We start from the raw sequence: 20,276 nt of genomic DNA, 5'->3' as shown, positions 1-20,276 counted from the left end.
TACAAAATATAACATTGGCGACGAGAACTGGGAAAGCACAAGTCACAAGTAAGTGAGCTTACTTCAATATGGATAAAGTGAGTATTCCGATGTTTGAGTGCTTCAAAGATCCAGCTACATTAGGCCCAAGATGGACAAGATGGCTGACTTTGTACGAACTTTTTGCCGAAGGGAAGGGACTCATCATCAACAATGATACACCAGCTGCAACTATGCAGCGCAGGAGAGCGTTGCTTTTACATCATGCCGGGCCAGCGGTACAAGATATTTTTTCCACCTTGCATAATGCCGGAAATGCAGCTGATTATCATGTGGCAATGCAAGCTTTGAATGCTTATTTTGTACCGCGAGTTAATATAACTTTTGAGCGGCAGTCATTTCATACACTTAAACAAAGAGAGATAGTACAGCAATTTGCAACTAGACTCAGGAAAGCGGCTAGAGACTGTGCATTTAATGCTGATGCCAACAACGAATTTCATGACGCAGTAGTCGCATGATGTTCATCAAGTTATGTGCGCGGCAAACTTCTGGATGAAGGGCATGATCTCACTCTTGCATGTGCGTTGGAGGTCGCATCGCTCTGTGAGAGGATTGAGGAACAGATGTCAGCGCCATCGGGGGAAAAGATTGCAAAGACAGAATGAAAGCGTGAATAGCATTGGGCAAAAACACAACAAAACAAAATTCAAAAGACTGCAATACCCGCAGAGAAGTAAGTCAGAACAACGTTGTTACAGATGTGGAAATGCAGATCGCTTTGGCAAAGATCCGAAATGCCCAGCTAGAGGTCCGAAAAGCCATAAATGTAATGGTGACGATCATTTCTCTAAAGTATGTAGGACCAAGAATATAGGGAAACAAATAGTCAATAATGTGGACGAGCAATCAGATTATGCTTTTGTGGTGAGTGATGACTCAGTGCAAAATAGACTGGATGTTTGTCTGGATGGAGTAACCTTAAAGATGCTCATAGACTCTGGTGCAACCTGCAATATAATTGATAAGAAAACCTGGGGGAATTGAAGTCCGAACACATAAAATGCCATTCCTATGTCCTAGAGGCAGAGAGAAAATTTTATGCTTATACATGTAGCCAGCCATTAGCAACAAAAGGAGCTTTCAAATGTGAAACAAAGATCAGAGATTCCCCTGAATATGCAGAGTTTATTGTCATCAAAGGAGATGGTGAGCCACTATTGGGAAAGGATACAGCAGTAAAGCTGGGTGTATTCAGAATTGGCACAAATATTGCAGTAATTGTAGATCTGAAACATTCATTACAGGCACAGTACCCAGATGTGTTCCAGGGTGTGGGAAAACTAAAAATCAAACAAATCAGTCTTTACATCTATTCCGACATTCAGCTGGTAGCGCAGCCCTTAAGGCAGATACTGTTTAATCTGAGGGGACCTGTAGAGGAAAAAATAAAAAGAACTGTTAGACATGGACATCATTGAAACAGTGAATGGACCTACTCCATGGGTTAATCCTGTAGTAATCATGCCAAAAGGCAACTCCGAAATTAGACTTTGTCTTGCTATGCGGCAAGCAAACCATGCTATTGTCAGGGAACGATACCCCATACCTACAGTAAATGAAATCCTTCAAGGCATGAATGGGTCCATGGTGTTCAGCAAACTGGATCTTAAGTGGGGTTACCACCAACTGGAGTTGACACCATCATCACACCAGATCACAACATTTGCCATCCACAACAGAGTTTATAGATACAAACAGTTGATCTTTGGAGTGTCTTTAGCCGGTGAGCAATATCAAAATGAAATAGCCTCTGCACTAGCTGGAATACAGGGAGTTGAAAACATTTCAGACGATGTCATCGTTCATGCACCAGACCAAAAGACACGTGACCAACGGCTACACGCTGTCATGAAACATGTGGACTTAACTTGAATCACTCAAAAATGTGAATTCAATATGGATTGCTTGATCTTCCTGGGAATTTTGCTGACAGCCAGTATCAGCAAGTCTGAGATGGACCAGGCACTGAGTGAGAAAGAACAGAAAGTCAATGCACTTACCTTAATGCTTGAGAGCTGCAGTGATTGACTTGGTGAGCTTCAGGATCACTTGGCTTTAAAGACAAAGGAGTGCACACCATCAAGGAGGATGACAGGAGAGTTCACTGAGCAGCTGCAGCAAATGCAAAAGCAGTTCATTCAGAATTATAATTTGGTTCGCGAGACCGAGGAAAAACTGCACACCCTGGAGAAAGAAAACCAAACTTGTAAATTAAAGCTTAAAAGTCAAAGGGAGGAATTTGAAAAGATGAAAAATTGAATTCTAAAGAGCAAGGAGGCGAGTCTGAAGGCAACAGAGGGGAGGCTGTCAACAGAAAGCACCAGGAAAGTGTCTGAATTTAAAAAGAAAGAGCTTAGGCGAAATGTCACAGCGGACAGAGGAATTACACACAACACAACAGGCAAAAGCCCAGCAGAACTCTTGTTCAACAGGAAAATGAGAGGAGAGTTACCGGAAATCACATCTGCACACATGGATTTGGATGTATGTGATAAAGATGCAGAACAGAAAGGGAAATACAAGCTGTATGCTGATGAGCAGCGAACAGCAGAATATTCAGATGTGGATGTTGGAGATCACGACAAGAGAAGGTGGATAAATTCAGTACAACTTTTGGCAAGAAACCACATAAGTAGTCAGTAAAAATGGAAAAAAGTAACAATTGAATCACCTACCAGAGCTCAGTACAGCAGAAACACAACCTGTGTGAAGGAGTTCATCACAGAAGGAGCAGGAGACCAACATGGGACACAAAAATTGGAAGATGGGAATGCTGGATTGAACCCAAGGCAACAATCAGCGAAAGACTCTTCCAGATGTCCTGCCACGCAAGCTGAACACAGCAGACCTTTAACACCTCCTCTAAGGGTTCTGGGGCAGAGGAACCCACCTGAAAGACTGAAGGACTATGTCCGTACTTCATTTTATTTTTTTTGCTTGTGGGTAATGGTGGCCACTGGCGACTGGCAGAAGAAAAAAAATAGTCGCAACCCTGAACCCTGTCTCCAGAAAGCACCGACACTCATTTCTTAACTCGATAATCCATGTTGGAATGCCACACTTGTATTTTATACATGGATGTGGCATGCATATTTCAGAGATGTCTTCATTTACAAGTACAAATGTGTTTTTGCTGTCTCTGTCTCAGTACTGTAACACAATTACCACATGTTGTGTATTATCTGTCCATTCAGTTGTTTTTTTTTTGTATCATTGCTTTGAAGTGTTTGAGTTTAAGGGTGATTTAGCAAAAAAAGGCTGTGGGTGATGGAGGGCATTTGTATGTGTGTATGTGTAAGTGTATTTTGGTTCTGATGTATTTTATGTCTTAAGGACCCCCTTGAAAATGGAATAGTTTGTCTCTAGGGGCATATCCCTTTAATGAAGTCTCTCATTTAATTTTCTTCCCAGTCATTAGTGTGAGTCAACTAATCTTATATGAACCCTGTGGGAACATTTGTTCAGGACCACTCAGCCGATGTGGCATCTCACAGATCAACTCGCCATTTTTCCTGTGAAACAACAGCTACCGATACCTCAGGGTGTAGACACGGCAAGTGTTTTAAACTTTGTGTGCTGTGATGCATTCTGGGAAATGGCAGCTTTGAACATACAAGCCGCCTTCAGACTCATCCGCCCTCTTTTCGTGTTTCTCGCCGTGTCGCCCAGGAAAATGGCGCGTGCAAAGTGAAATTACTGCTGCTTTTTCAGTTCACGCTGCTGGCAGACTTTTCATATGGCTCAGTGGCGAGTTGCTTATCTCATGGTCAGGCGTTTGAGGGAGAGAACAATGGCAGAGATAGAAAAAGGGAGAGAGAGAGATGTGTGTGTGCGTGTGTGTGTTTCTGTGTGTGAGTGTGTCTGTGTGTTAAGCAGGCAGGGAACGGAAAAGTCTCCTTTCCATTAGGCAAATGAAAACGGACAATCTGGAGAGAGGGGGCAATTTTGTTGGTCTACACCAAGGATGGGCAGCTTTGATGATAGAGAGGGTCACAAAAATTTTATCCTCACTACCACAGGGCCAGATTGTGACCGTGCACACTCACCAGTGGGGTTCTGTAACCCCATCACTCAATTAACCAATTATAGCTACTAATTTAATGAAAAGAATAAAATATATATACCAGTAATCAAAGTCTATTATACCGATCTTTCTATTTAATGAGCTTAACACAGAAACAAAACGTCCACATTCCTGAGTGATATACCATTATTTCACTACAATGAGGTCTCAAAATCATCATTCAATAATGGTACAAAAGCTAGCATTCACACTAAGTGCAACAACTAATATTCATGTTTGTGATGCATTTCTACTCTGCCCCCCATTCCATGACGTTTCAAATAAACACGCATTTAGCTCAAAATGGTAAATGGACTGCATTTTATATAGTGCTTTTCTAGTCTACCGACCACTCAGAGCGCTTTTTTACAACGTATGCCTCAAATTCACCCATTCACACACACATTCATACACTGATGAAGCCACTGAAAGCTACTGAAACACACCCACAGCCATGTTATCATCTCCAAAAGCTTTAGTCATCTCTACTGCACACAGCTTCACTGTTTCACCATCTGACAAGCGCTTCTTTGCTTTAGCAAGCTCGAGGGAAACGGCATAAGATGCCTTGAGAGAGGACTCCTGTGTAGACGTGGCTTTGGTAAAAAGGCTCTGCTGGCGGTGTATTTTTTCCTTTGAGGTCAGCGATGATAGCGACTCTGGTATCTCCGGTGTACATGCCATATGTCTCTTTGTGGTATTGTAGTGGTGAGTTAAGTTGAAATCCCTCATGGCTGATTTTGTTTCCAGGCACACTAAACACATAGGTTTGCCTCTGAATTCCATAAAAAAATATTGTTTCCCATCATGTCTGGAAGACACGGTCAAGTTTTTTTTTTTTTTTTTTGGCCGCTCATGTCTCTCCTCATCGCGTGTCATTGCAAAAGAGGCCTGCCGAGACCAAGACGAGACCACATGCAAGCAGTTGCTTGGCTACTTGGCTACAGGCCTCTTATGTTTCGTAGCCCAATTGTATAATTACAATTGGGATCCGGTTCAAATGTGGTCAACTGGCCCGCTTGCTTCCAACACTTGTGATACCAACAATTATTGATATTTGGAAATTGACCCGCAGGCCCTACTGAGTGTGGATGGGGCCAAATTTCTTTCTTTGCATTTTTTTTTCATTTTATGTAGTGCTTTTCTAGCTGCTACAGCCACTCAAAGGACTTAACATTTCTGGTCAAATCTGAATTTCAGACACCTGTTACAATAGAACACAGGCCGTTTTCTGTAAAGTCGCTAGCTATTTCGTATGCGTAAGGCCACCGAAATGTGATTTACAAATTCACACGTGTATTACAAAAAGATTTGACATAGGCTGTTTGAGACTACTGACATTAAGCAGAGCAGATATTGTCGACAGCAGTGGAATGGTCACCAGACGAAGTTATTTTCCTGCACCTGACATTACCATTTCCATTATTACCACGTGGGAATGAATCAGAGCCTCTGAACAGCACACAGGCTTTGCACATTAACACGGCCGAATGGGTCTCCATGTTAACTGTTCCAATAGATTTAATCATTTCAGCGCATGCCAGGCTAACCACATGCATGAAAATCGGTTGTCACTCAACAAGTCAAACAGACTGACGAATGGATGACGTTGCTGACTGGTGAGCCACTATTGCATCTGTTTTTCAACCAGCACCTGGCTACCATCAACGTCACCGTTGGCCTAACATGATATTTAACATCCTGTGACTTTACAACTACATCATTCATAACTGCTTGATTTTCTAGTAACAAAAGATGTGGGATGAGTATTAATCTTAACAATACGACTGGTTATTTCTCCCAAATTTACTGATCACACTGCGGCCATATCCACGTGTCACTTTTTCTTGCGTAGCGGCCTGGCAGCTTGCTCACATACACAAACTCTACGGCCTGTGTCGTTTAAAAACACAGGGCGAAACAAATAACAGCTCAGTACCACATTAGCCAATATTTTGTAGAAGTTCTTAATTATGAATGTGGCCTGTGGGCTGCCAGTTGCCCATGTCTGGTCTAGAGTGAAGGGGGGGGGGCAAAAGAAAGGGAAATACCTTAAAAAGGGAATAAGAAAAGGAGAAAAGGTAGAAAGGGCATTGGAGGAGAGGGAAAGTGAAAATGGCATTTTCAGTCAACAGCAATGTCCCCCCTCATCCAGACTCTAAACCCCCCACCCCCCGGTAGATCGGGGGGTCTCAACAGGGGGGACGGGGCCCAAAAGGGGGCATTCAGGGCGCTGCCAGGAGGCCACTGAGATAAAAGGCAATTATTGAAAGTTGCAGTCGTATTTACTGTAATACACAACGATGTTAGGCCACCAGGAGCCTCCAGAACAGCTTCAGTGGTGATTGTCATAGATTCTACAAGTCTCTGAACTCTACTGGAGGGATGAACACCATTCTTCCAAAAGATAATCCCTCATTTGATGTTTTGATGATGGTGTCTCCCCGCCTGCGGCTCAATGACTGCTGGGATAGGCCCCAGCATCCCCACGACCCCAATTGGGATAAGCAGCTTGGATAATGGATGGATGGATAGCGGAGAGCGCTGTCCAACACGTCGGTCCAAAATCTCCCATAGGTGTTCAGTTGAGTTGAGAGCTGGTGACTGTGAAGGCCATAGTATATGATTTACATAATTTTCATCTTTATCGAACCTTTCAGTAACCCCTCGTGTCCTGTTGATGCGGGCATTGTAATCCTGGAAGAGACCACCCCCATCAGGGTAGAAATGTCTCATCATAGGAGATCGGCAGTGCTGGGCTATCAGGGCCTTCTCTGCTGGCCCTGTCAAAATCACAATCATAATTTGCTTCTCATGGTTAAATTGAAGTGTGCCTGAAATGTGTCTGAATTCAGGTACTTGTTTTCTCTTGGGGCTGAGCAGAGATTCCCTGTCTCTAAATGCATCACAGCTCCTTGGACCAGCACTAGCAGTATTGCTAGCCTTTCCTTGAAGCCCGAAGCTGCAAACTGATTACAACTTTGAGCGACTGTGTCGGCCAATCAAATGTTGATGTGTCCGCGCTAGCCTTGGTGTCGTCTTCAACTTTGAGCTTGAGCCTTTGGCGGGTTGTGAACAAACTAAGCACAATGCCCGCCACATTCACAGCTACCGAGGATCTTGTTGCCGATCTGCTTCGTGTTTTTTTGCGAATCTCGTTGGATTGTCTGCTTTTTTTGTTTTTTTACACGTTCTCCCAAGCAGACTAAATTACTGGATGAATTTTGCGAGAAAAGTCTGCAACGAGTCAGGTGAAGTGGAACTTCAATTCCAGATTGGTGTGCACATTTTTCTTTTAGAAGTGAATGCAGTGCACTGATAATATTGTGGCTATACTTTATTGAATTTGTTGAAGTTGTGCGAGTGACTGGTGAACACTTCATCAGATGTGGAAACCTATTTGTTGTCTCCACCGGTAGCCTGGAGGGAATTATACATTTGGTTGCGTGTGTGTCAGTCCACGGCTAATCTCGCAGAGTACTGCACCTATCAGCCTACATTTTTGTGTGCATAGTTATGACTGTATGATCAAGAACCTGTCATGGCTGTGGTAATTAAAAACCTTCAGAAAACGTTTGTTCTCGCTATCGCCGCTCCCTCTCCTCATTCGCTCTCTAGCTTGCTCAACCAACGCTGCGCTCTGTCGCTGCATGATTAGCTGTCTTGTTGGTGTTGATCCAGTAGTGCATATAGTGCAAGATAGTGTATTTTGTATGTGGCTGTGTTGGCTGTATTGGCACCCATGTGAGAAATTTGTGTGTGTGTATGTGTGTGTGTGGTGGGGGGGTGTAGTTCATTACTTAAGGCCCTGACTGAAACCAAACAGATAAAGGTAATCACTCAGAATAACTTTGTGTTCATTTGCAGTCACTCTTCCCTCCAATGGGACAAGTGGACCCAAACCATGACAGGAAAATGCCCCCTACAGCGTAACAGAGCCCCCAGACTCCTCACTGTAGGGGTCATTCAGGATTTTCCTTTACTTTATCAACCCTTCTTTGTGTGTATTTAAATATAACTTTGTTAAAAGAAACACTCAACGATCGGAAAAGTGCTCAACAAGTAAGGAGCAATATATATATCTTGGGCGGCACAGTGGCGCAGTGATTAGCGCGGTCGCCTCACAGCATGAAGGCCCTGGGTTCGAGCCCCAGGGTAATCCAACCTATGGGGTCGTCCCCGGTCGTCCTCTGTGTGGAGTTTGAATGTCCTCCCTGTGTCTGTGTGGGTTTCCTCTTGATGCGCCGGTTTCCTTCCATAGTCCAAAGACATGTATGTCAGGTGAATTTGTGGTGGTGTGGATAATGGATGGATGTGTATATATATATATAGAACAATATCTGCTTACATCTGTAAAAAAAAAGCATAATAATCCAGCTGAGTTTCTTTAAATTGAACCATTTGTTAATGTAAAATATATCAAAACAAAACTAGTCAAAACAAACAAAACTAGTTTCAAATAAAATGCCTTCAAATATTTCAGACATCATTTTGTGAGAAATTTTAGGTAACAGGTTCTCGTATATCATGAATATCTGAATTTCACCCTGATGCAACACCACTGAAAGACAAGTAATGACAATGTTGAGTTATTGCTCAGCCTTAATATTTTTTGACATATAAAAGCTTTTATACTTTCTATAGATGTTACACTTTCATACTTTTGCTATGAACATCGACAAGGAACTAAGGGGCGTCAGGGTAGCGTAGCAGTCTATTCCATTGCCTGCCAGTACGGGGATCTCCGGTTTGAATCCCCGTGTTACCTCCGGCTTGGTCGGGCATCCCTAAAGACACAATTGGCCGTGTCTTCAGGTGGGAAGCCGGATGTGGGTATGTGTCCTGGTCGCTGCACTAGCCCCTCCTGTGGTCGGTCGGGGCGTCTGTTCTGGGGGGAGGGGGAACTAGGGGGGATAGCGTGATCCTTTCACGCGTTACGTCCCCCTGGCGAAACTCCTCACTGTCAGTTAAAAAGAAGCAGCTGGCGACTCCACCTGTATTGGAGGAGGCATGTGGTAGTCTGCAGCCCTCCCCGGATCGGCAGAGGAGGTGGAGCAGCGACCGGGACGGCTTGGAAGAGTGGTGTAATTGGCCAGATACAATTGGGGAGGAAAAGCGGGGGGGGTCTAAAAAAGAGAAAGAAACCTCCCAGCCACATGATGAGCGGATTGCACGAACTGCGGTTTATTCCGCGCGGCCATCAGAGCGGCCTCTGCTGGTCACTCTTTCCTATTTCGCCTCCTGGCCCTCTTAGAAGACGACATCCATTTTGCTGCTACCTGGCGAGGGTTGAATTCCTCCGGTGGGCAGCCTTCCGTGCTGATACAGATTCAGCAGGGGAGACGTGTGGGCTGCTGTGGGTTGTGTTCTCAATGCAAGTGCCTCAAATCCACGCTCACACTGAGCGGAGGGCTCCCAAGGAATTGTGGGAATGGTGTTGAATGTGCGGCATCTACGCAGCTGGAGACATGATTTTAATTACACAATAGACTACGGCTACCAAATGGAATAGCGATGCACCATCGATTCGCCTCGCACACGAACTCTCACTTCACACAAACAAGCTGCTCTGTCTCACACACATGCAAAACTGTATAGCACGGGTGCTACTGCTGTAAATTCATCCATCGCACAGGCCGATTTTTTTTTCATAGCACGTGTGGCATATACACTCACTGGCCACTTTATTAGGTACACCTTGCTAGTACCGGGTTGGACCCCCTTTTGCCTTCAGAACTGTCTTAATCCTTCGTGGCATAGATTCAACAAGGTACTGGAAACATTCCTCAGAGAGTTTGGTCCATATTGACATGATAGCATCATGCAGTTGGTGCAGATTTGTCGGCTGCACATCCATGATGCGAATCTCCCGGTCCACCACATCCCAAAGTTGCTCTAATGGATTGAGATCTGGTGACTGTGGAGGCCATTTGAGTACAGTGGACTCATTGTCATGTTCAAGAAACCAGTCTGAGATGATTCGAGCTCTATGACATGGCGCGTTATCCTGCTGGAAGTAGCCATCAGAAGATGGGAACACTGTGGTCATAAAGGGATGGACATGGTCAGCAACAATACTCAGGTAGGCTGTGGCGTTGACACGATGCTTAATTGGTACTAAGGGGCCCAAAGTGTGCCAAGAAAATATCCCCCACACCATTACACCACCACCACCAGCCTGAACCGTTGATACAAGGCAGGATGGATCCATGCTTTCATGGTGTTGACGCCAAATTCTGACCCTACCATCCGAATGTCGCAGCAGAAATCGAGACTCATCAGACCAGGCAACGTTTTTCCAATCTTCTATTGTCCAATTTTGGTGAGCCTGTGCGAATTGTAGCCTCAGTTTCCTGTTCTTAGCTGACAGGAGTAGCACCCGGTGTGGTCTTCTGCTGCTGTAGCCCATCTGCCTCAAGGGTCGACGTGTTGTGCGTTCAGAGATGCTCTTCTGCATACCTCGGTTGTAATGAGTGGTTATTTGAGTTACTGTTGCCTTTCTGTCAGCTCGAACCAGTCTGGCCATTCTCCTCTGACCTCTGGCATCAACAAGGCATTTTCGCCCACAGAACTGCCGCTCACTGGATATTTTCTCTTTTTCGGACCATTCTCTGTAAACCCTAGAGATGGTTGTGTGTGAAAATCCCAGTAGATCAGCAGTTTCTGAAATACTCAGACCAGCCCGTCTGGCACCAACAACCATGCCACGTTCAAAGTCACTTAAATTACCTTTCTTCCCCATTTTGATGCTCGGTTTGAACTGCAGCAGATCGTCTTGACCATGTCTACATGCCTAAATGCATTGAGTTGCTGCCATGTGATTGGCTGATTAGAAATTTGCGTTAATGAGCAGTTGGACAGGTGTGCCTAATAAAGTGGCCGGTGAGTGTATGTTGGACTGCACAGCCCTGCCTGTACATGTCAGTACTGACACTGTGAGGGACACTTGAAAACACCCTCTTAGTGAGGCTATGGATCAGTCAAGATTAAGATTGCAGTAACTTTGTGAAAAAAGACATGAAATGAAGGGATGCAACTGAATATCGACTTGGTAGTTTATTGATTTCTTTGTCTTCACCGAGGACGTAACCTTTATGTCGGAGCAAACAGACTACTTAACTCATGATGGATGTTTTGTATGGACAGGCATGCAAACTGGTTAGGGGGGAAAAAGGTGAGAAGGATGTGTGAGCAGAGAAAAACTTAGTCCCGCTAGGGGGGGCCGGGGGTATGCTCCCACGGAGATTTTTTTCTTTTTTTTTTTAATACATCTCATCTCTCATCTCATCTTCAGCCATTTTTCTGGGGTCGCGTTGCAGTGGCAGCAAGCTAAGTAGGGCACTCCAGACATCCCTCTCCCCAGCAACACCCTCCAGCTCCTCCTGGGGGATCCCAAGGTGTTCCCAGGCCCGATTGGACACCAGATTGGACCTCCAGCACGTTCTGGGTCTCCCCCGGGGTCTCCTACCAGTTGGCCGTGCCCGGTAAACCTCCAAAGGAAGGCACCCGGGAGGCATCCTAATCAGATGCCCAAACCATCTCAACTGGCTCCTTTTGATGCGAAGGAGCAGTGGCTCTACTCCAAGCTCCCTCCAGATGTCCGAGCTCCTCACCCTATTTCTAAGGCTGAGCCCAGACATCCTACGGAAGAGACTCATTTCAGCTGCTTGTATCCGCAATCTCACCCTTTCGGTCACTACCCAAAGCTCATGACCATAGGTGAGGGTTGGAACGAAGATTGACTGGTAAGTTGAGAGCTTTGCCTTTCGACTCAGCTCCCTCTTCACCACAACGGTCCAGTACAGCGTCCGCATTACTGTTGATGCTGCACCAATCCGCCTGTCAACCTCCCGCTCCATCCTACCCTCACTCGTGAACAAGACCCCAAGATACTTGAACTCCTTCACTTGAGGCAACAACTCATCCCCAACCCGGAGGGAGCAATCCACCATTTTCCCATAGAAAACCATGGTCTCAGACTTGGAGGTGCTGACTCTCATCCCAGCCATTTCACACTCAGCTGCAAACCGCCCCATCAGAAATAAGAAGTAGCTTTTTTTTTTTTTTTAAATAAGCTACTTCTTATTTCTGATGTCTTTTAGGATTACTCTGGTGCTGGCCACAGGCTAACAGAATTACAGGATTGAGCAAAGTAACATACAAAGTATTAATTTATTAAATGCAAATGTACCTTCACATATGATATGCTCACATTTAAAAAGAAAATTAACAAAGGGTAGCTCCACCAGGTACACAACTAATTGCAATTATTTTAAAACTTATCACTCTCCATATCGGCTCTGGGCCAGAAACCATGTCTAGGGTGTCTCCCCGCCTGCTGCCCAATGACTGCTGGGATAGGCTCCAGCATCCCCGCGACCCTGAGAGCAGGATAAGTGGTTTGGATACTGAATGAATAGCAAAGTATCCTATGCTTTAGGACTGGGGGGGGGGGGGGGCTAGAGTGGTCCATCCTTATTTTTTCTTCTTGGTCTGAACCAGTGTCTCAAGGGTCCGTTTTCGCTGTTTGCCGTATGCCTCAGTCTTGCCCTCTGTTCCTCCTCAGCCATCTGCATTTTGTTCTCCTGAGCACCGCCAGATGGTTGGCAGACATACTTGCTCTGCTGCTGTTGGCGTTTGTCAGTGGTTCCTGCTGACTGGATGTTCTTAAAGAGTGCAGTCCACCCCCCTGTACCTGACATCCTCTCAACAATGTTAGCTAGCTTGCTAACAATTCTTGTTTCCTCCAATTTGATCTCTTACCTCAGGCTTTCCGACTGGCAGGTATTTTTTTCGGTTTTCAGTTGATGACGTAGTTTTGTGGCTGGCATGCGCCACTGTGACAAGTTTGTTTTGGCTTCTTCCAGACAGGTCAGAGACCGATGCTGTGGGCTTGCGCTGCACTGTAACTAACAAATTGATTGGCTGCTGCCTTTTGCAATTTACAGTTCCGATGTAGAATTTTACAATTTGTTGACTTTTGTTGACAGTCGATGCTTCAGTCAAACGCGCATACATAGCATCAGATGTTCACGTTCCATTGTCCTTCTATGGAAGTCGCTTTGAGTAGGCAGCCCCCCCCCCAAACTGAATCACGTAGGTGAACTATTTTGGATTCAAAATGGCGAATTTCACTGAAAGATGACAGGTTTGCATGCCTGATGGAGCCTAATTTCCTTAAACAGAGCGTTTGGAGCCTGTTGAACCAGAAGTGTCGTAGTTATTGTTATTATTGTGGGTACCCAGACAGGATCTATGAGTGAGTGGAAAAGATGGGGAATATGTTATATTTTTGTAAAGTTATTGTTTTTTCCAGTATGGAAAGAATAGTTTTTTATGTGTTATCTCAGCAGTGAGAGATGGGACGTCAAACCAGTGTGAGGTGCCCAGAGACCCCCGTTTCCCAGACTGCCCTGGGAAAGTAGACGTGAGTGTCAATATTCATATTTCCTTTTGCTGATTATTTTATTTATACTCTAACAAAATTAAGAGAGTATTTTAGCACCACCAGGTTGTGTTTCTCTAACCTCTGTGTGTGTGTGTGTGTGTGTGTGTGTGTGTGTGTGTGTGTGTGTGTGTGTGTGTGTGTGTGTGTGTGTGTGTGTGTGTGTGTGTGTGTGTGCGCGCGCGCGCTTTTCATCCCTGTGTGTGATCACCAACTGTACCAACAGTGGATGCGTGCACGCTGGACCTCAGACCCCTGTTACGCTTTCTACGGCGTGGATGGCTCAGACTGCTCCTTCATCATTTACCTGAGTGAGGTGGAATGGTTCTGCCCTCCACTGGCCTGGAGGAACCACAGCAGCCCCCCTACCCAGCATGCACTGCAGGAGAAGGTTGGCAAAAGACAGGTGAGGGGAAGAAACACAGACGTGAATGCCAAGTACTGGTAAGGGATGTGAAAGACAGAGGGGAGGAATCGAGTACACTCAATAGTAGCAACTGTGTGACGAAGCTGCTGAGAGTGAAGTTAACAACCATGCAGAAAACACACACACATTCCGGTAATGGTGGCTGAGGAGTAGGTGTGCTTCACTCTCCCTCCCAAACGCATTTCGAATTATTACATCTTAAACTGCGCTAGCTTGCTAAAAACATGAGCCAATCGAAGCCTGAAGGTAAACTAGTAAATAAGAAGTCAGAGAGGAACAAAAAAGACCCTGCCATCATGTCTAAAGCTGAAGCTGTCATCGATCAGACTACTAGCATGGCTAATGGCGCTGTGAGCATGGCTGCCATTGTCAGCCTCCTTGAAACCCACAAGGAAGCTCTCTCTGCAGAATTCAAGATGGCCATCTCCTCACTGGAAAGCAAAATCGACATGATACAGCTAACGGTAACCGATCAGGGGCAGCGGATCACCTCTCTGGAGACAAGCGCTGTATCTACCGACGATCGCCTGAAGGCACTGGAAACTAAGTGCAACGAACTGATGACCAGTAACGCCAAATTAAAAGCTAAAACCACAGATCTTGAATCCCGGAGCAGACGCAGCAACATCCGCATCGTTGGGCTCCCAGAATCGGTCGAGGGTCCACAACCAACCGCTTTTTTCTCCGAATTCCTGCACCAGCTCCTGGGGACTGACATCTTGCCCACCCCCCCGAACTTGACAGGGTCCACAGGTCGCTGACAGCGAAACCAGGACCGGGCGAAAGACCGAGGCCTGTCATTATTCGGTTCCACAACTTCCAAATGAAAGAGAAAGTGCTCCGCGAGGCCCGGAGAAGACGAGAAGAGCCAGGGTCAGAGCTACGCTATCAGAACAAGCCGATCACCTTCTACGAAGACTACAGCCCTGATGTGCAGGAACAGCGGGCTCCCTACCGTGAAGTGATGGAGCAACTCTACCAGCGTGGTCTCAAGCCCAGACTCCAGTACCCAGCCAGGTTGATGATTACGACGGAGAACGGAGACAGGGTGCGGCTTTCGTCTGTGGATGCAGCTAAGAAATATCTTTTGAGCAGTCACTCGTAAATCAGCTCCATAAACCAGACACTCCACGTCGCTCCGATACGGTATATAGCTAATGGTAACACGGTAGCTAAACGGCTAATTGGCTGACTCGCTAGCTTTGACATGCTAACATAGCTAACATTGGCTGGCTCGGGCAAGTCTTGGGCTAACGCTAGCGTTAGCATTGGCGTTGGCTGGCGTGCTACTAGCTAGCTAGCGTTGGCTAGCCAACAGAACACAGCCATACGCTAACGTCACCACAGACTACAGATCGGTTCTTACCCACGCTACTGTGCATACTCTTTTGATGGAGACTTCGTTGTTGTGTTTGGTAACAGCGTTTTTTTTTTCTCAAATCCATATGTTTCATGTTTTGTTTTTTTTACATCATATTTGGGACTTGAGCTCACTTATATGCGGGTTTGGCCGCTTCCAGTTCCAATCAGAATCGCGACCACACTGGACTCTGAACAATGCGCAGCTGACACCGCTGGACTTATTATGTCGGTAACGTTACTTTCTCCTGCCTCTTATTTATTTTACCAACGTTACAGGTTACTTAACGTTAGTAGTAACCTGTACAGAAATGGGTGCTTCCGTGCCTGATGTTAATGCTACACCCAGCATAGTTGACTGGCCATATTTAGTTTAATATTTGAGAAAGGTATGTTTGAGAAGGGATGTCAGAACTGACCATTACAGTCTTTTTTTCCACTTTCCCTCTCTTCATACACAATGTTCTATGTTTTACATTTCTCTGTACAAAGGTTTAAGATGGGAATTGTTTTATTTCATTGGGGAGGGAGATTAACCTGGGAAGGATATGTTTATTCAGGAAGGATTGTATCCAGGGAGATACGTAAGCTTGCAGTTTCCTGCGGGACTGGGGTCCCCCTGGGGTGAGTATGTGTGTGAGTGTTTGATGGGTGTTGGTCCCCCTTTTGCCCCCCCCTTTTTTGCCCCCCCCTCAGCTCAATTTCAGGTACAGGTATGACTTAGGGAACCATGTCAGTGAGTGGTAGAAACATCCGCTTCATCTCCTGGAATGTTAAAGGGATGAATACTGCCATCAGAGCTAACAAGGTGACCAATCACTTGCAGCATCTTAAAGGTGACCTTTGTTTTTTACAGGAGACACATATCCGCACCTCAGACATTTCTCGAATCAAAAGATCATGGATGAGACACCTGTTCCACTCAGATTTCTCTGAGAGAGCTAGAGGTGCTGCAATTATTGTAAACAAGAATGTGGCTTTTGAACCAGTCACCACCATAGCCGACACCAATGGTCGTTATGTTATAGTGACAGGTAGATTACAGAATACTCCCGTGGTCCTGGCCTCACTGTATGCTCCAACCTGGGATGACGACAAATTCATGTCTAATTTTTTCTCCTCCTTACCTAATGTCAATGATCACTATATTATTATTGGTGGGGACTTCAATCAGGTTCAGGATACAGTACTAGACAGGTCATCCTCCAGACTCTCAACAATGTCAAAGTCCGCCAACATTTTAAAATATCATGCTGAGCAACTGGGCTTAATAGACCCTTGGAGAACTAAATTCCCCTCCAACAAGGTTTACTCATTCTTCTCACATGTTCACCACACTTATTCACGGATAGATTTCTTTTTACTTGATAATAATCTAACTCACAATGTTCGCTCCTGTGACTATCACAGCATAGTTATCTCTGACCACGCCCCCACATCTGTAGAAGTTAACTTCCCTCATGGCAGACCACCTTCCAAACCATGGACATTTAATACACATTTATTAGCTGAGCCGGATTTTAAAAGCTTTCTTGCTACACAAATTCAGGTCTTCTTTGACATAAATGACACATCAGATGTTAGTAGTGGCACACTTTGGGAGTCCTTTAAGGCGTGCCTCCGCGGACATATATATTCATTTGTCTCCCATTTCAAGAAGCAAGAACGTTCAAAATTGATAGAAATTTCAGATGCAATACGAGAACTGGATAGACAATACTCACAGAACCCCTCTCCAGCTCTATATACAAAATGGCTTCAACTTCAATCGCAGTACGATTCACTATCAACCGGTCAAGTTGAGAGACTCCTCCTGCGTACCAGACAGTGCTTTTTCGAACAGGGAGATAAGCCAGGAAAACTTCTTGCATACTAAGCACGTGCGGAAAGTACATCCCGGCTGATACCTAAAATACAGTCACACACTGGCGAGGTCACAACAGACCCTATAAAAATTAGTAACGTCTTCTCTGAATACTACTCTAAATTATACTCATCCGAGTCATCACTGTTTGACTGGGACAACTTGAATCCTTTAGATCTATTGACTCTTCCCCAGGTGGATGACTCTAGCGAGCTGGGTGCTCCCATAACAATTCTAGAAGTTAAGGATGCAATAAAGTCACTACAAAGCAGTAAGGCACCTGGGCCTGATGGCTACACCACTGAGTTCTATAAAACCTTTTCAAAAGTACTCGCCCCAATCTTAGTGAGGGTCTACAATGATGCCTTCTTAGTAGGCTGTTTGCCCTCTACTTTATCAGAGGCTTCAATTACACTGCTGCTCAAAAAGTCTAAGGACCCACTCCTCTGTGGCAGTTACAGGCCGATCTCGCTTCTTAATGTGGACTTAAAAATACTGGCCAAGGTCATGTCGTCTCCAAAAAGTCGTGCCGGCTCTGATTCACCCCGATCAGACGGGTTTCATCCACGGAAGACAATCCTTTTTTAACACTAGAAGGTTGTTTAATATACTCTTTCCCTCCGCCACCGACTCACCTGAAATAGTGCTCTCCTTAGACGCGGAAAAGGCGTTTGACAGGGTGGAGTGGGGGTACTTGTTTTACATACTTGAAAATTTTGGTCTAGGTGCCAATTTTGTCTCTTGGATAAAAGTCCTGTACTCCTCCCCTGTAGCGTCGGTCTATATTAATGGCACTAGCTCAAGCCAGTTCTCACTCTACCGTGGCACCCGCCAAGGTTGTCCATTATCCCCATTATTGTTCACCTTGGCCGTGGAACCACTAGCCATTTGGCTCCGTGGAGAGGACAGATTTAAGGGCATTACACGGTTTGGGGTGTCTCATAAACTGTCCTTATACGCTGACGATTTGCTGCTCTACGTTTCCGACCCACTGTCTTCCATTCCCGTAATCCTGAACATTCTGGAACAATTCAGAAAGCTTTCTGGATACAAACTTAATCTCCAGAAAAGTGAATACTTACCTATTAACCCTCCCACGGAGAGACTCCCCCAGGCTCCATTTCCCTTTAGATGAGTCACCAAGGGATTCAAATACTTAGGAGTGTTCTTCACCAAATCTTTTACTGAGCTATTCGCAAAAAATGTCCAACCCCTGTTAGATCATTTTAGGTCTGACCTGTCTAGGTGGTCCTCCCTCCCTCTATCACTTTTAGGACGCGCAAATCTGATTAAAATGACAGTTGCTCCTCGTTTTCTTTATGTGTTCCTCCACATCCCGATTTTCATCAAGAAATAATTTTTTTCTACACTCAATCAGATGATTAACTCATTTCTGTGGGGCAGTAAAAGGGCACGTATCAAAAGCTCAGCCCTTCAACTCCCCAAGTGTGAAGGTGGTCTGGCCTTGCCAAATATCCGCTACTATTGCTGGGCGTGTAATATCGGTAAGATTCTCTTCTGGAAAACCATGGCGGCACAGGATAACCTGCCTCTCTGGGCACAGATGGAGCTGGCCTCTGCACGTCTCTCACTCTGGTCGGTGGTCTGCTCGCAGTTACCCCCCTCAGCTAGAAAAATATCACAGAACCCAGTAGTCACAAACACTTTAAGGATCTGGAACCAGTTTAGGAAGCAGTTTGGCCTGCACTCTCCAACGGGTCTAGCCCCAGTATATAGAAACCACCTCTTCTTACCATCTTGCTCTGATCCAGTGTTCCAAATTTGGTCAGAAAAAAGGACTATTAACCATCTACAATCTGTACGCTAATGGTGTTTTCTCCTCCTTTGCAGAGCTGTCAACAAAATTTAACCTTCCACACACCCACCTGTTCCGCTTCTTCCAAATCAGGCACTTTGTTAAAAACCAGTTCCCACAGTTCCCTGGTCGCCCACCAGAAACACAGTTAGACTCGTTTCTTGTGTCCAGACGCTAGTCGTAAGGGTCTCATCTCAATCCTATACAATAACATACTCAGACTAAACCCAACTCACCTAGACTCCCTGAGAGCCGCTTGGGACCAGGACCTCGGGACCACTATGACAGATGAGCAATGGTGGCAGGCACTAGACCTTGTACACACTTCTTCTATATGTGCAAGACACAGTTTATTGCAGTGTAAGGTTTTACATAGAGTCCACTATACCAACGCTAGACTAGCTAGGATTTATCCAGACAGAACAGACTCACGTAACAGATGTAAACAGTCTCCAGCTGATTACATACATATGTTCTGGTCATGTCCGCGGCTTGCTTAGTTCTGGACAACATTTTTTGATACATTTGATACAACCTATGTTTCCTAAGGCCACAAACCAAGTTATTGCATTTACTACTGTACTTGCCCGAAGGCTCATACTTCTTAAATGGACCCACTCTTCCCCTCCCGCTCACAATAGCTCGATTCAGCAGATACTACACTGCATCAAGCTTGAGAAAATTAGATTCTCATTAAAGGGTTCTCTACAGACATTCCGTAAAACTTGGCAACCCCTCTTAGAACACATTGACACCTTAACTATCAATGAAGAAACTGACTGATCATAGCTGACCCCAACCCCCCCCCTTTTTATTATTCATTATTCAGTCTTTTCATGTTATCCTTATTTTATTCCTTTTAGTTTACCATCTCTCTTCGTTTACCATGTTTTCTCTCAACTCTCTTTAGTTGGCCCCCTTTTTTTTTCTTCCTCCTCCTTCCCCTCTCCCTTGAAATGAATGTGTGTATTAATGTGACCCCAGGGGAACGGGCGGGATAGTGGGCGGGGGGGGGGACTGGAGTGGAGGGTGGGGAAGGGGGTTCATGGGATGGGTGGTGGGGAGGGGGGTTCATGGGATGGGTGGTGGGGTGGGGGGTTTCGAGAATTGGGTGGGCTTGCTTTGAGGGATGGGTTTTTGTATCACTAGCAGGACAATTATAACACTGTTGTCTTTATTGTTCCACTGCTAACACAATCATTCTTAATTCTACTGTATAACTATAAATGCACTTGCCTTCCTGTGTGAAAAGCAATAAAA

The 20,276-nt window shown here is 45.3% G+C and overlaps 1 protein-coding gene across 1 annotated transcript in view; it reads left to right on the top strand.

Annotated features, from left to right (window-relative positions):
* Positions 1 to 20,276, top strand: part of LOC130112896 (alpha-1,6-mannosylglycoprotein 6-beta-N-acetylglucosaminyltransferase B-like) — a 271,529-nt gene that overhangs the window by 93,751 nt on the left and 157,502 nt on the right. The window contains exons 5-6 of the mRNA XM_056280419.1: positions 13,459 to 13,532; positions 13,777 to 13,956. Coding sequence (XP_056136394.1) covers positions 13,459 to 13,532; positions 13,777 to 13,956 — 254 coding nt within the window. The remainder of the gene's footprint in view (positions 1 to 13,458; positions 13,533 to 13,776; positions 13,957 to 20,276) is intronic.

This window comes from Lampris incognitus, chromosome 5, assembly GCF_029633865.1.
Source record: "Lampris incognitus isolate fLamInc1 chromosome 5, fLamInc1.hap2, whole genome shotgun sequence".
Classification (NCBI taxonomy): domain Eukaryota; kingdom Metazoa; phylum Chordata; class Actinopteri; order Lampriformes; family Lampridae; genus Lampris; species Lampris incognitus.
The sequence above is the reverse complement of the archived record's forward strand: the minus strand, read 5'-3'. Positions and strand labels throughout refer to the sequence as shown.